A 16,982-nucleotide genomic window follows, 5' to 3' on the forward strand; every position below is an offset into this window, starting at 1 on the left:
TTCATTTAAACTGGGATAATTATATGGTCCAAAAATGTAAGCATGAATAAAAATTAGAAGCAGAGAAATTATACACACTCTTATAGCATATAGAAGATAGCATATGGAAGAAATGATTGCTGTTTCTAATCATAACCAATGCATGGTACACCGGACAGTGAGACATCACCCAACTTACCCACCCAACATCCTGCCTGATTCTCACTGCAGCAATCGTGATTAAACTAGGACTAGTACCATTCCACTTCTGATTCCCAGAAGTACTCCAAGGCTCTCCTCTCACCACTGGCCTCCTTCTATCCACCCTCATAAAACTTCCCCCAATCACACTACTCTACATGACCTCCTCCTCACTTAACCCCACACTCTTAACCACTCTAGCCATCCTCTCAGCAGCCCTTGGAGGACGAATGGGCCTCAACCAAACACAAATCTGAAAAATCCTAGCCTTTTCTTCCGTCTCCCACTTAGGTTGAATAGCAATTATCATCATCTACAACCCTAAACTCACCCTCCTCAACTTCTACCTGTACGCCATGATAACCACAACCGTCTTCCTCACCTTAAACACAATCAAAGTGCTGAAACTATCCACCGTAATAACTGCATTAACCAAAATCCCATCCTTAAATGCAATACTATTCCTAGCCCTACTCTCCCTTGCAGGCCTCCTCCCTCTGACAGGATTCCTGCCCAAATGATTTATCATTCAAGAGCTAACCAATTGTCTTCTACAATTTGGTTCTTGGCCACAGTATGACCTAAAGATTTTACCAAAGACACGGAAGAAAACAAAACACCAGCACCTTCAGATGAGTATAGGAGAAACATGGAAAATGACAAAGTGCTGATGATGGCTGGTCTGAAGGTGAGTACTAAACCAGCCAGTTGTTAACAGTGGGATAAGGAGACCCTAACTACCCTTACATATTTCCTTGAACCACCAGCTTCGGAAAAGAGAAGCAGCAGCTCTGAAAGTGGGCTGGGCATCACACAGTGATAGACACATCACATGACAGTGAAGCTAACAAGTCTCAGTCAGGGTCAGTATATAAACAGAAGAAAACTGACCCAGCACACACAGGCACCCATTTTCCAGTGCTTTTGTCACTGACTACTGCTGCTGCCTGCCTGGTGTGTCTAGTTTAGATTTTAGAAGCTTGTAACGTGAAACAGGGTTTATAAGTAAATATGACTTAGGACGATACAAGAAGCTTACGTTCCATTATCAAAAGGGATTAACTGTCTGGGCTACATTAGCAGAGAGAAGACAGACAACTGGAGCGGTCTTCATATTAGCAATGAAATCTGTGACACCAAATGCTTAGAAATCAAAGCTAAAGGGGCCCAGAGAGCAAACAAGAGAGATCTTTTAATGGCAATGAATAATTAAAAGCACTTACATTAAATTTCAGGTAATTTTTTGTCACAGAAAACTTTGAGATCAATATTGATTTTGCTTATAAAAATTGTTGACTTGACAGCAACTGCTGGATTCAAAGGACTCAGGGAAGTTCTACAGACTTGGCTAAGTAAGAGGTCAGGTTGGAGGACCACAATCCCATCTGCTCAGCTTGTTAGTCTCACTGAAACATGAAGAAGTTAGTGAATGTCTTTTAAAGGACAGTGAAGGGAATTTAACGACAGAAGTGAGGACTCCTAGTAGATACAGTAATTTTAGAACTTATTATTATTTATCAGGGATAACAAGAAACATGTCAGGAAGAGAGAGACGACTTCAGTGAAGAGTGGCAACTAAATAACAGAAAAATCATTGGAATGAAGAAAGATCTCAGAACAAGTTTAAAACAAAAATTAAACCATCTGAAAATAACAAAGAATCCAAGAAGGGATGGCCAGCATCCCAGAATCCTGAAAGACAAGGCAGACAGTTTTAAAAAAAAAACATAGAGCCAAATATTTGTAACTCTTTATTGACACCAAGAGAAGAATATGCTAAGGACCAGAGAGAAAGGTTAGATGAGTCCTTAAGAAAACATAAAGAAGAAAAAAACCCCTCCAAATCCTTCAATTTTCTGATCCAGAAGTAATAAATTTCTGTAAGTTAAACACTTGAATAAATACGCAGAGAAGAGGACAATATTAGCAAACCTCATCCACCTGAGAATAAAGGACCAAAAGGTTAAAAGGAGTAGAATGTTGAGTTCTGGAAAGTATTGGGAATGCATTCATTTTGCAAAGGCACATAGGATGTACAAATACTAATGATATCAACAGATTATCCAACAGAATTAAAACTATTTTCATTCTCCAGCAAAGATGAGGTAAACATTAGGTAAAATGATGCTGTTGGCTTAGGAATGAGAAGAGGAGCGATACAAAAAAGATGAGCACTGAGCTGAATTTTCCTTGCAATATATTTCCAGAATGGAAAGCAATATGAGTAATAAGTGACAGTCACTAAATGTAAAAGAGAACTGGGGCCGTGTCAAAACAAATATGAGAAAATAGGTATCTAGGTAAACTGCTAATATGTATGTAAAATGTAAAAACTATTGATAACTAGATTTAAAACAAAAGGAAGATATTTGTGTGAATGGTTTCCCTTTCTCTCCATCCCCCAAAGTCACTGTGCCAAATACGAACACATATACATGAAAAAACAAATAAAACCCATACTATTTTCCTGTCATAGGATTCTCCACTGCTGTACGTTGTAGCTAGTGTGGATGCACATTCTTCCAGATACCACGGCTTTTTTCCACTTTCAGCTGTGCTGCTTATAGAGATAGTGTAGATGCTGTTGGTGTAGCCATCACAGGAGCAGTGGTCTCGACTTCTTCCACCATTTCCAGAAGCCCAAACAAAGACTGAACCTAAGCCTCTTCGTCCCTGTTTGGAAACAGTACAAAAGATTTGATTAATAATTCTTCTCAACTGCTTAATAGCCAGGTCTTTTTCCCCAAAAAGACATCTCATGAGAAGAAGAAAATAAAAAACCAACTACCCTGAGAAGAATTTGAAATGAGAACAGGATTTAGCAAATTTCAGAATCAGACATTAGAAAAATTAAGGAAATGAGTGGTATGAGCACAGCTTTAGAAACAACTTTTATACAGCGTTTGTTGGTCTGCATCTATATTATCCAGATGTACCAAGAAAGTCATGCTGAAAACTTAGATGAAGTAGTAAAATATCATACTGGGTGAGCTTTCTGGGTTGCAAGAACACATTGTTGGCTTATGTTAGCCTCTCATTCACTAGCACCCCTAAGTCCCTCTTCAGCCCTTAGTAAGACTGCTTTTGATCTCTTCATCCCACAGCTTGTATGGACATTGAGGGTTGCTCTGATGCAGGCTTGGCCCTATTAAACCTCGTAAGACTTCCACTGGCCCATTTCTTGAGCTTGTCCAGGTAACTCTGGGTCAGGTTTCATCTTTCAAGAGTATCGACTGCACTCCTCAGTTTGGTGTCATCTGCAAATTTGTTGAGAATGCACTAGATTCCTTCATCCATGTCATTAATGAAGACAGTAAATAACACCAGATAATAATACCAATGTCCTTGGTGAGGTTATGCTGGCTATCCCAAATCATGTCCCTGACCTCCGTGTGTCTTAGTAGAGCTTCTAGGAGAATTTATTTCATAATTTTCCCAGGAAGAGAGGTGAGGCTGACCAGTTGGTGGTTGCCAGGGCTCTCTTTTCTACCCTTTTTGAGGATGAGGACAATGTTTCCCTTTTCCCAGTCACCTAGGCCTTCACCAGACTGCCAAGAGACTGCTCAATTATCATGGAGATAATTTGTGAGTTTAATAAAAGTATACTACCTGGAAAGACTTTCCAGCAAAGTAAGTTAATTCTTTTGACTAATGTCTACATGAAGTTATGTCTCTAAAATTCTCAAATTTTCATTGAGAAACATTTCAAGTAGTGAGAAAAATCCCAAGATACCAAGTTTAACGTACTATGAGATCCACATTCGCCAGACACGATCTGTCTAAATATTACAATTTTTTGGGGTTGTTTTGTTTTTATTTTTTGTTTGTTTGTTTTCAAGACAACCTTTATGAAGTGTTACAGCCCGCTTTTCCACCTTTCCTCTTCACACACAGGTCTTGAAAGCAGTATATTATGGCTAAACCCCACGGGAAAAATGATACAACCAACAATACAACCAAGACAAAGAAATGAGAATTCAGGGTAATCAAACCATAACTTCCACTTATAAAAGAAGAAAAAAAAATTAAAAAATTGTAAAAGAACTTCTCAAAAAGATGCATAAAGAAAAATGTCCTACTAGTAGCAGTCTATCCATCATTTTTCTGCTGTTACCATCAGATGGTTCTGCATGCAAACAGCAGAATAACATGATTTGTCCCATGCAATACAAACCTTTTCACTGCAGGGTATGACTGTATTATTAGTCTGTTTGCACAGACAGTGTTTATTCTCTGTGCAATCTATTTCATTAGATGTGTACTTATGCTGCTGTGCTAATAATGAACAAGCTGCAGAAAATGGTATTTGAATAATTTTTGGCCAAAATTTTGAAAAAATGGTGAAAACATGCCAATGGAGTTTAGAAGTGTATTTATAATTTAAACATGACAAACATCAACTTAGATTTTTGATTGTAGGGGCAAGGCCTTAAAACTAATAGCCATTTGCCCCATGGATTTATGTTTTCATGCTAAGGTTCTTTTTTGGTAAACAGGTTATGGCTAATATATCTTTAAAACTAATGACTCCTGCAAATATGTAAAGGATCAATGTCTCTGTTATTGCAATAAAAAGTAAATACCAGATGCACTGACCAATGGAAAAGAGTACTTTCTATACACAAAGTGAGAATTGCCATTCCTCTAATGCATTGCAAAAATGCACATATACATGAGCCCAGCAGTTCACAGAAAACAACAGCATTACCTTCAGATCAGAAAACATGCTAGACATCTTGTTTCTAAAAGATATTTGGAAAGCAAATGGCAGTCTTAAAAACAATAAAAAACTCAACCCTCCAAACTAATTTCAACACAGTTGTGTTCAGAAGTCTGGATCTGGTGCTGTGTAATATAGATGGTTGAGGGGCTACAGAAGTAGTGGTACGTGGACAGTTGGACTGGCTGATCTTGAAGGCCTCTTCCAACCTTGATGATTCCATGATCCTATGATTCTATGAACTTGACTAAAATTAATTAATTTCTCAATTCAGCAGTCCCAAACATGCTTAGGAAAATACAAACTTGTTAGTAACTATGCCCACGAAGTAAGTAGAGCAAGAGTGTCAGCTGTTCTACTGTATGTGAATGTTATTCCCAGCTGACATCATCTAAATAAACACAGTTAAATAATAGTTGGACTGTGTTACAAAATTAAGGGAAACACAGATGCAATGCTATGCACATGCTATGTAGCTTTTATTTATTTTTTATCTAAATGTATCATTTGTCATCTGCCAGGTGCCCAAGGGTATCAGACAAAAAGTCAAGCCATAAGATGCCAAGAAGCCATGTGTCATTTATTAGTCAAAAGCAAAGGTGCATGTACAAATCATATGGACAGAACTTGAGCAAAACTAAGTAACTTTTCTATAGAAGAGGTATAGACCAGTGTTGAATGCATGTCCAGCAAAGTATGCCCAATGTTGGTCTTATGATTTTAAAATTTCATTCTCTCCCCTCCAGGCACAAAGTTGTTCCTGCTCTTCCATTTGCAATGACAGCTAGGGGCTGCCTCCTATAAACTCTCAATGGCATCCATAATTCCACACTTGTGCTTGTCAGCACCAAATCAGACCACTATGAAAAGTTATCCTTTTTTCTTGTCTACTTTCTTAAATTGCATAAAATGTCGTATCATTTAAAAGAAAAAAAATAACTGTCTCATTATGCAAAGCAAAACTGTTTCACTGATGCCTATGACTTGCTATTGACCCAGCCACAGTACAATTTTCTAGTACATTTTCTAGACAAAGCCAGAGTATTCAACAGACAGCTTAAATGAAATGGACTCAAGTAATTTTCAAAGAGGCCCAAAGGCACAAATTGCACTTGTAAAAGCAGGAAAGAAGAATCTTGGGGCATTCTGTCTTTTTTCTGCTAATGCCTCCTTTTCCTTGGTCAGCAAATTGCAAGCAGGTAAATGATACAAAAGCCCCTTTTTGTTTTTTCCAGTTCACCAGCATGGACAGGTTAAGTCTGCCAAGAATCAGAGCCAGTATGAACACGCTCATAATGACATCTGCAGAATTTCCTTATACTATTACAGAAATATCCCCTGCTCCAAGTGTGCGTGTTTGTGTATGCACCACATCTTTGTGAGTGAATGAACTAGCAGTACTGGCAGGAACCTTTTTAAGGTAGAGGTTTTCACACACTCAAATAAAGACAACCAGCAGTCCCACACACTTTTAAGATGCTTACAGCACTCTTTAAAAATAATAAAGATGCGGTAAGATACAGTAAGAGCCAGTCGAGTAAATTTTAATCACACTATTTTATAAATTTTAGACTTTACATTCATTCACTGCTTTACAAGTCAAGTTGCCTTAATCCAGCCTGTGAATCCTGATTACTTCCAGCCCAGGAATCAAGTGCCCCAATAACCCTCTCTGCCTGTGGAGTGAGTTACTGACTTGATAGGTATGATCAAATTTACCACGGAACATAGAATCAGAAGAAAATGTGAAGGAGCAGGAAAAGCAGAGAACAGAACAGCTGAACTGGAGTAATTAAGAGCTACAGAGGTGGCAGCCAGGGAGAGATAATTTGGCACCAGTATGCTGGAAATTGCACACTAGAGCAGAAAACAAACCATGAAAATATAAAATGGAGAGAGAAAGAAGGATACTCTATCCACACCTAGAGCCTAAACATTTAATTTCCTCTATTCTCCCCAATACAGTCCTAAAATTACTTCACGTTTCCAAGAACAAAAAACTACTGCCAGAAAGTGAAATTGATCCTGAAGCGGAAGCTGGAAAAAGAAGCCCATGGTATGACCTCTTCCTTAAACACTAATTCCTAAAGAGGAAATGTTCATAACGAATGTGCAGAACAGAGGCCAGCATTCTGGAGACCTAAAAATCCTACTATGCAGGCATGGTTTTTAGCTGCAGCATAGTACAATCACTGTAGTGCCAAGCACCAAGGATCACAGCATCCTGAGAAATGCACCTGTGAGATACATCCCCTTTCTTCCAGTTTCTGCTGATTTCTGCACTCCATAGGATCTGGACAGTGCTGCCCTGTGCAGGGACACAGCATTGCCAAGCTGTTCACTGTCAGCATTTTGCTTTTGACCAGTTACAGCCCCTAGCTCCTGCTGAGTTTCTACCAGTCCATTTAACCTCTTATCTGGGAATGAAAAATAGTTTGGCACAACATTTTTAAAAGACTCTTTTGTAGACTGCACAGCACTGAATTTTTAAGTAGGCATCTCTCCAAAAACAGATAATGGTAAGTTGAGAGTCCAAGTCAGCAATTCTAAATTGCTACCAGAAGACAGCCAAACAGATTTTTTTTTAACAGTCTTCTTAGATATGAAAGAAAAAATTCACAAGCAAAAGGAAATATTTCTCAGGCCATTAATTATGTTGAGGTCTCCACACTTTCAGAAAAAATAATGTTTGTGCCTCAATTTATTAAAAATGCACACCCACAGTATCAATGAGGAAATGAGTAATGAGCCAAACAGGTATGCATAAATAAAGATGCATGTTTGGGGGAATGAACAAAAATAGACGTGTATTTTAAAATGAGAAGTTACATTTTACTCTTAGGAAAACTAGGAAGTAAAGAAAATCTTTCCTGTTTCTGAAACACAGCAATCTATATACACATAACATATATACAATGCAAAAATATATGACTACCTACATAAAACAGTGATTATCTTATCCTTCCCTTGGAAAGGGAAGTGATTGCTAAGAAAGGTTACTGGCTACTTCTGAACTAGCTTCTTAATTAAGAAAACAAAAGAAAAAATAATTAACCATGCTAAAAAAAGAGGAAAAAAAAGTATTTTGTTATCTCTTAGAATATGGTACCTTTGAAACATTGAAGCTATAAAACATTCTAATGTACATACAATATTGAATAACCACGAGCATGTATGTATTTACACACTAATTATCAGGACATATCAGTGGAACAATTCAATATGTAGGCTTCGTGTAGTGTATTTTTTACTTTATTCTTCACGAAAAAAGCAGTTTAAATAGCTCAAAGATATTCCCCACAGAGCTATAATTAGTGCCTGAAGTGCAACCAAAAGAACTGTTGGCTGAAACCTGAAATATGAACATGTGGAATATTGGAATGAATTTCTCATTTACCTAAACAAAACAGAGCCAGCTCAAGGACTGCAAGTTATGGTTGAGGCTCTCTCTCTACAGTATCATTACTATTGTTACCAGGATAAAACAAATTGTCTATGGCAAACACAATGTGATAACACAAGAGCTTGCTTTGCCAAAATTTCTGTTGTACGAAGAGTCTCTGGTTAATCAGAGGTGAAATTGTCCCTGCATGCAAAGCCAAAATAAGCAGTGCACAGGAAAGCTATCAGTGTGAGAATTGGGTATGTGACTGATGTTACACACAAACACCCATTATATGGGATGGGTTCAGGAGTTCTCATTGCCTTTATACTGCTATCTGATTAAACACTCTAGAAAGGAGCCCAGGGCCACTAGATCCACACAGCTGTTTTTCATGACTTACAAGAGACTCTTCCTTGTGGAAAACTTCAGGTTCAGAGATGTCTATTGAACTCTGGGGTTTAACAAAAAGAACCTCCTATTTTCTGCAAAAAAATATTCTCTTCTAGATAAATATGAAAATATGGCTGCTTCACTTCTACTTTTGCAGACTGAGGACTTAGGGAACAACTTTGCTCAGTCTGTCTCCCACAGTGTTCATTTAAGAAACAACGTTCAGGCTGTGTGGAAAGTCATTGCCCTCACAGTTTTATGCCTTAAACTGTTAAATTCTTTGCACAGAAAACTTTTGACACCAAAATTCCAGTGATTTCCATTCCAGAAATCTCTTTTTTCCTATGTGACACATAGAAATACATAGATACTGCTGTTCAAATATATGAGTGAAATGTATATGTGATTTGTTCACACACAGAAACAAGATTCATGTTTCAAAAAGGCATAGTCTGAAATCTATATACTTCAGTGTATGGAAAGAGATTAATTTGCCAAAGCTGCTTTTCAGTATTGTTTTTTCACATTAAGATTTACTCCACAAAAAGAATGGAGTAGGTTTTGGTTTTGTTTATTTTTTAATGTTCAATATATCACCTGTTTCAGGGTGTGCATGCAAAACCAGACGCATTTTGGCAAGTCCAAAATCAGCAATGCTATTCTGGCTTGTTTCAACAGTTTCCATGCATGTGTGAGATGGGATGAGGTAACCAAACAGTTTTGATTTCCAGTACACTTGGTGACATTGTAAGGAAAATGGACATTTTGGTTATATTTTCCTGTAACTCTCATTACAAATTTTCCCATCTTTCACGATTCTTTTATTTCAATGAATGCAATGTAAGAACATTTCTGATATATTAATTATTTTTCTGCATAATTTTGTACTACACGCTGATTATCTGTGAAAAAGCTCATCTTTTCACAGAAGGCAAAGAAGTGAGATTTTAAGGTTAGCTTTGTGTGGGGCGGAAATGGCTGAAAACCGGAGATAGGTGAGGAGAGAGAGTAAAGTAAGTTCTTTTCAGAATTGTTTTTGCTCAGAGACCAACCTTGCACCTGGGAGATGTTAGAAAATACTCAGTGTGAGAGAATTCACGTATTTGTGTTTGCTTTGGGTTGTTTTCTGTCTGCTGAAGAAGAAATTAAATTTTCACAGAGTAGATAACACAATGTTGTTAAAGACCTAAAAGCATTCTTCCTGTAGGCTGGGGGCCTCTTTGTAAGGGGGGAAGGGAGATAAGAGGTTTTGAGATTGTAAAACACAGCCTGGTGAAGACTTATGCATGCTCCAGGCTCTTTGATATGTAATGCAGGGGTCAGGCCCTGCTAAAATGAGCTCAGCAAAGTATGTATACCCCTTTGTTTCTTTGTAATTCTGCAGCCAGTGAGGTGATGGAATAAATCTATTCTCTGCACTTCAGATGTGGGTTGTTGTTGTCTTGGTGTTAGCTGCACACATTTGATTCACACACTTTGTTCACATACTTCCCAAACAAAATAAAGGCTCAGGTATCACTGAGCCTAAATATTATTTCATTTACTGGAAGGCAATATTCTACTTTGTTTGAATGCAAGAAGTTGATAACTGTGTACAAACAGCAGAGCAAAGGATTACTATTATTAGCTTAATAATGTGTAATCACCTAACTTAATTTTTGCTGGGCAACCCTCATCCATAGAAAACTACATCATATCAAGTTTAAACCACATCTGCAAAGTCATTAAGGCATCTGAAATATATCAACAAAATGCAAGGCAGTCAGACCTAGAAATTAGGCTTATTGGTAAGAAATAAGGAAAGGTGAACAAATTTTGCAAAGTGGTGGCTTAGGAAGTTTAGGGCTATGGAAGATAATCAGCTGGGAATGAGCTACCCTAAAATAGTCTGTCCATTGAATTAGTAAGTCAGGTCTATATGAACCCATCCAGGGAATATAGAAGCAATACTATGCACGTGTGGAAAATCCTTAAACTTGTATGCCCCATTCTGGTATCCACACTGGAAATAATAATGCCAGAAAACAGAAAGAATGAAGTCTGATTTGTAAATTATGACTAACAGAAAGAAACTTAATATACAAAACAACACTTTTAAGATTGCAGAACAGATTTTAAAGGTCAGTAGGTGATGCCTGCATTACTTTACAAAAGCTCAAAATGCAACAAACACTTCAGAATTTCAGATAAATCTGTGAAGTTTTTGTCTGGTAACTTATTTTATCCATAGAAATGTATTAGAGCCGGATTGTGAGGCTTCTGCAAAGATGTGATGAGCCCTGCAAGAAATCAGTAATGAAACAAAAGAAAATGAACATTACTGTAACATTAACATGTAACAGTAACATAACTGTAACATTAAGGTGGGACTGGAAATTATTGTACAGGAAATAATACAGGCTTTACTAGAAAAACATAGAGGTCAAGGAAATTTTGGGTAGAGTATTTCAAGGATGAGGTCAGGAAACAAAGTTATTAGGTATTTTGACCTAAAAGAGAAAGAGCACCTTAGTGAGTCTAGCAATCGCCTTCACCTGCATTCAAAAAAAGAAGTCAGTCTGGAAGATGTGGAGAAGCACTACTCTATTGAGCAAGGAGATAGAGTAGTTTCTAAGTGACCAGTGAGTGTTGCATGTCTATCATATCGAAATGAAATTAAAAAGGAGACTAATAAAAAAATGTATCAGAAACAAAAATGGAGGGAGGGAAGTTATTTAAGATGAGGCACAATTTATATCCAGGAACAAATGGGCAGAAAACTGCACATGAGGAAACCCTATTGTAACTTAAAAGAAAATCTCTAACCAATAATTAACTTTGGCCATGAAATGTTCTACCAACAGAATCAGAGGGGAAAAGAATCTGATTTGTTATTCAACATAAAAGGCTCAATGTATTTAAATGGCACAATCCCTGTGGTGGTAGAAAGCTGTACTGGATGACCTATGCTGTCATTTCTTCTCTTATATCCTATCCAAGAGATCCCTTGCTCAAAATCTGTAATGATTAGATGTCAAGTTTTCTAACACCGTAAGATGCACCATAAATACAGCAAAAGAGGCAGTTTACAGTGGAAATAAAAGTCAGAGACTTAGATGAGTAATAAGCTATATTATTTTCAATAGTGAAGATTGCTACTGCCTTGCTAAGACATGGACATGAGATTTCAGTTAAGACTGGCTCTTCTCAAAAGATTTACAGAAACCAGAAAATAACAGATGGATCAGGAAAACAGGGATATAGATGAAGCAACAACTGGATGAAATTTCGCTGATTGGGCTTATGACAAAAGGCAGATGCTTAGATGTTAGAACTATGAATATCAAGCCAATGGTGCTATGTCTTGTGACATCAGCAAGAAGAAATAGAATGATAAAAAATTGAAGGACTTTTCAAGTTCTATTATGTAATCAGCATCCACTTCTAGTACAGAGCCAATCGAAGTTTAAGTTAGTATGTTGAAGCATACGTCTATATCTATATATCTATATATCTATATATCTATGTCTATATCTTATCTAAATATAGATAAGATAGATATATGGATATAGACATATACTTCATGTTTCTCATCAGATGTTCATGTTCACTTTATATCATAGATGCAACCTGGATACATAGTATATATGCAAATATATATATTTATAGATAAATGCCAAGACCTAACACTAGATTATATCAGCATACTGGAAGTCATATCTTCTAAGACCATCCCTAAGTACAGCGCTAACTCCTCTGATTGATTTTCAACAAGTATTTTTTGCCTACTTATTGGAAATGTGCGGGAGGTCTTGTGCATGCAAAACATATCCATATAAGATCGCAGACATGCATAAACACTGATATGTGCTATTTAGACTTAAACAGCAGCTGTACAAGGTGAAAACACACAATACACAGTTTTAAAAATAATTTAAAAGATCTGCTGGTAACCACGTGAAATGTATTAAAACCCAGCCATTTTGACACATTTGACTAGAAGTCTTCCTGCTGTAATTTCTGCCTTAGATTTCTGAAATGCAGTTCTCTGGTAAAGTAAAAGGGAATAATTCCTCTTGGTGTAGGCAACACATCCTCCTGAGAATAATGCGGAGAGATGATGACAGGACAAATACATGTAATAGAAACATCTTTGGTAGAACACTGGGAGCAAACCATTGCCTAGACACCTGCAAATGATGAACAATCTCTTCCATTTTTGAAGCAGAAACATACAGTAATGATAATGATGATAATAATAACTGTTAAATCCTTCTTCTCGATTTCTCCTTTTCTTCCTCTTTCTCCCTCACTCTTCCATGTGGGTTGGATACTTTAAGTGATTTAAGTGCTTGCACCCAGCAAGCACTTGGAACAAACACTCTGCAGCCAAAGCTGTTGAAGCAAGAGAGATGAGAAGGGGCAGTGATGATGGTTGGGAAGGCATGAAGCTGAGTTTGCACAAGAAGTTTAGCCACACAGCATCTGATCATTAATGTCCATCAAATATTTTGGCTTGAGTCCAGTCACTAAACAGAGTGGTGTCACAGCAATAAGATGAAGGTGGTTGTGCCCAAAGTTTCCATGCAGATTTCCCTTCCTCTCCACCCTCTCTAGGTTATATTAAGGATGACCTGACCAGTTGCTGATTTATATACACTTCCTTATGTGTTTCAAGGATGTGTACTACAGAAACAACATAAAACATGCAATTGGTGAGACATTGGAGAGTGAGATAACCAGCTCTTTGTAATCCTTCAGTGTAAGGATTGTCTGCTTTTCAGGTGTCAGTGTTGTAGTGTGTATTTATTGCCCAGGGTCTGCTCCTGCTCCGCTTTGCCAGAGAAGCTTTGCTTCAGATGCCTCAGTAACACACCACACACACTGATGCACATATGGCTTTGGCACATCCTGTCCTCAAGAACTGCTACAAAAAGAAGCACTTTTTCCTGGTCATTCATGGTAATGAAGGCTATTTGGAGAACGTTTCATATTGTAGATTGCTAAATTGCTAAATATCTACAGTGCTCACATACCCAGAACCTTGATTATTTGGTCTTTGCCAAACAACAATGAGAGAACAAGTCTGAATATCTGAAATGCTTTCCTCTCCAAACAATGTTGACACCATTGCAGAATGCCAGACTTATTTGTATGAATACAAATGAGCTAGACTGAACACTGCATGGCGGAGCCATGAATCAGCAAACTCAACTCCATCAAGCGCTTATAACATTGTGCTTATTGACTGTGAGACACCAACAGGCATCTTAAAAACATACTTAGATTTCATATTTATGAATCAAGGAAGGCTTTTGTATTCTCCATTTTGTCCAAGATTCAGCACAGTCTTATGACATGATTTGGCCACAATCACATTATGCAATGCTAAGCTTTGCTCTTGAGCACAGGGTGAAATGTGACATTAGATACCTAATCTTTCCTTGAATATGTTACTTTTTGATATACCACCATTTGTTTGGCTTTTTTTCAGGCAAATTCTGCATAATTACAATGGATTTTTTCTTGATATTATTCGGTCTACAAGTCCTAAGGCATTAGTATTTAAAACACAGACATCTAGAATTTTCCACACAACTACGCTATTTTCAAGAAAAGGACCTTCTCAACTGAAAGCATGATATAATGGGAGTTCTCTATTTGCACAGAAATTGTTTGATAGTAAAATATCCAAGGCTTCTCTTTGAACTCAAGTATGCAAATTTAATAAAATTACATTAAATACCCTTAAAAACGACATAAAATCATAGTACTTGTGACAGTTTTAAAAACTGGTTTCCTTTTTCATTACCTTGATCCTGGGCAGAATTTTTAGGTATATTTAACTTACATTTCATGAATTCATTTATTCCTTAGCAGCCTTTCTTTAAACAGATTTGTCTGTTTCAATCCAAGATATGTGTTGTCTCTCTGTAATTCTGCACAAAAATTATGCAGTCATCTTTATTATTTTATGCAGGATTTGAAAGCTGTAACCATATTAGTTCAGCAGATTTAAAAATAATAATAGTTGTGAAACACACAGCACAAGCTGTTAATTGGAATAATATGTGTTTAAGATAAATCAGGTGCTTTTTTCATGGAACCAAGTCTCTCAGGAAACTCAACAATGGATGGTTCTTTCATCCATTTCATTTTTATGCAATAATTATAATAAATTTAAAATAATAATTGAGCTTGATTATGCCCGAATCAAAGTTATTATTCAGCACTACCTTTGATTTTCCTAATAAAGCCAGCCAGGCATAATTTCCTTTTCAGATGTTTTAAAAAAATCTTGTCATTTCCTTTTGCTCTTCCATTTTAAAATTATAACGTACAATTGTGTGGATACTTGCATAATAAATTAAGAATATTCAATCTTCAGACTTTGTGTAGGTCTGAAAGAAGGTTTTGCCAGGTTTTCCTGTACTGATGTGTTCTGGGTAACCCAAAATGTTACTGTATTCCATATCTATCTGTGCCCAAAGTTGCTGCTGTCTCTTTGAGACCCAGTGGCCAGAAAAGGAACAGTCAGGTCAGGCTGTCTGTTAGTCCTTTTTGAAAGTTGGGGGCATTCAGGAAAAAGTGCTCTTTCTCTTTTGATCTTGCTGGGTGAGCTGAGATAGCACAAGGCAGACAGCAGCCACACCACCAAGCCAAGAAAAATAGAATAGCCCCCACTCCATATGGTTGCCCCAAACTGCCAGCAGTGCCTGGTCAAAGCAGGAGGGCATGGAATACAAGTTGTCCAAGCCCCTGCTGCTATTTTTGCTAAAGAGAAGGCAAAGTTCCTCCATGAGTTCCAGCTGTTGACCCAGGGACTCTAGGTTTTCTTTCGGTTTTGTTCTTTTTCCCTGTTAGTTGATATCTGGGGAGAAGAGGGAGATTTTTACTTGCTCATGTTTGATTGCTGTGCTGTTCTTGTCCTCTCTTCTCTCTCTGCACCCCAGGCTGTCTGCAGAGGGAACCATCCTGGGGGTAACAGCTGTTTGCCATTTTCCCCTTATCTCTCCACACACATGGTCATACATGGAGAGTGCCATCTCAGGGGAGAGTTTCTCTGCAGTTTTTGCTTTTCTTTGTTTCTGGGGAGTCCATGAGGAATCCATGAAATTCAGCAGCGTTATAACTACAGTTTTTCCTGTTCCTATTTCATTTTTTAATGACTGTTTTAAACTGTTATTATTTCACAGTTATACCTTGTTGCATTCATCTCTCCTTATTGGTGAATGGGGAGTGTCAAAACTAAAAGTGAAGGTAACTGATTCTGGAGTGTCCGCCCACTTTAATTGTCTAAAACCAAGACACGATGTTACTTCAATTTATCCCACAGATGTTATACTGTTGCTGTTCAGTTCAATATTTCTGAAAAAGGAGAGTAAGGATCTGTATACAACACAATAAGCATTTTTGTCTGCCTATTATTACTGCACAATTATTATGACTCCTTAGGGAAATCTATGTTTGACTGAGTATGTAAACACAACCTTGAATAATCAGCCCATTTCTGGCATATTCAGTCAAAGAAAATTCATCTTTTCTTCTTCCATTTGCCTCATCTTTTAAAATGACACAGCTTATGACAGTATAAGGAAATACAGAGAAAGTACCTTTATCTGAATACAGAAAGACATTACTTATTAAAAAAAAAGAGTTCATCTTGAAGTAATTCTTGGTCTGGAAACAGCCTAAAAGGGAAGGTGGTAATTCCTAAAACACAAAGCATTTACAATCTTTCAGTCTATATTATATTTTAAAGAATGAAAACTAGAGGTTAGCTTTAAATGTTTTGTATTTTGTAGCAATACATTTTAATGTAAGTTTTTTAAGTACTTCTTTTTCCTGAGTAGAAATGAAGCTTTCATAGTCAGAGACAGATAAAATATCCAAATACATGGAAATATTTAGATCTATTCAAGACCTCATGGGCAGCTTCAGGCAGAATAAAGTTTGATAAAATGACATAAAAGTTACATTGTAAAACATAATAATTTGACTTGTATCAAATATGACTTCTATTATTGCTCAAAAAAATATACCAACCTTTTTCTGCATTGTTATCAGAAAAAGCCTACCTCTGAAAATTAAATGCTATGTTTTCACTATAGACTGGTGCTTATTTCACATACAGAACAATGTGCTGGTAAAATGAAATTCATCTGGGTTCTGTAGGGTATCTTCTCAAATTACTGCTCTAATAATAACAGTGGAACAATAACGCTTGTAGGCAAGATCTACGCTCTTGGCAAGTTATTCCACATATTTATCCCCAGTTTGAGAACTTGAGATTTCAATGAGGAAAGTTCTGAGTCCTTCTGGTACAGA

General features: G+C 37.1%; 1 protein-coding gene and 1 pseudogene across 2 annotated transcripts in view; one reads left to right on the forward strand and one right to left on the reverse strand.

The window, feature by feature from the left end:
* PCSK5 (proprotein convertase subtilisin/kexin type 5) overlaps nt 1–16,982 on the reverse strand; it is a 229,580-nt gene that overhangs the window by 115,422 nt on the left and 97,176 nt on the right. For both annotated transcript variants that reach the window (XM_064736486.1, XM_064736487.1), the window contains exon 8: nt 2,641–2,853. In XM_064736486.1, coding sequence (XP_064592556.1) covers nt 2,641–2,853 — 213 coding nt within the window. The remainder of the gene's footprint in view (nt 1–2,640; nt 2,854–16,982) is intronic.
* Nucleotides 123–851, forward strand: LOC135459645 (NADH-ubiquinone oxidoreductase chain 2-like; annotated as a pseudogene).

The sequence above is a fragment of the Zonotrichia leucophrys genome, chromosome Z, assembly GCF_028769735.1.
Source record: "Zonotrichia leucophrys gambelii isolate GWCS_2022_RI chromosome Z, RI_Zleu_2.0, whole genome shotgun sequence".
NCBI lineage: Eukaryota > Metazoa > Chordata > Aves > Passeriformes > Passerellidae > Zonotrichia > Zonotrichia leucophrys.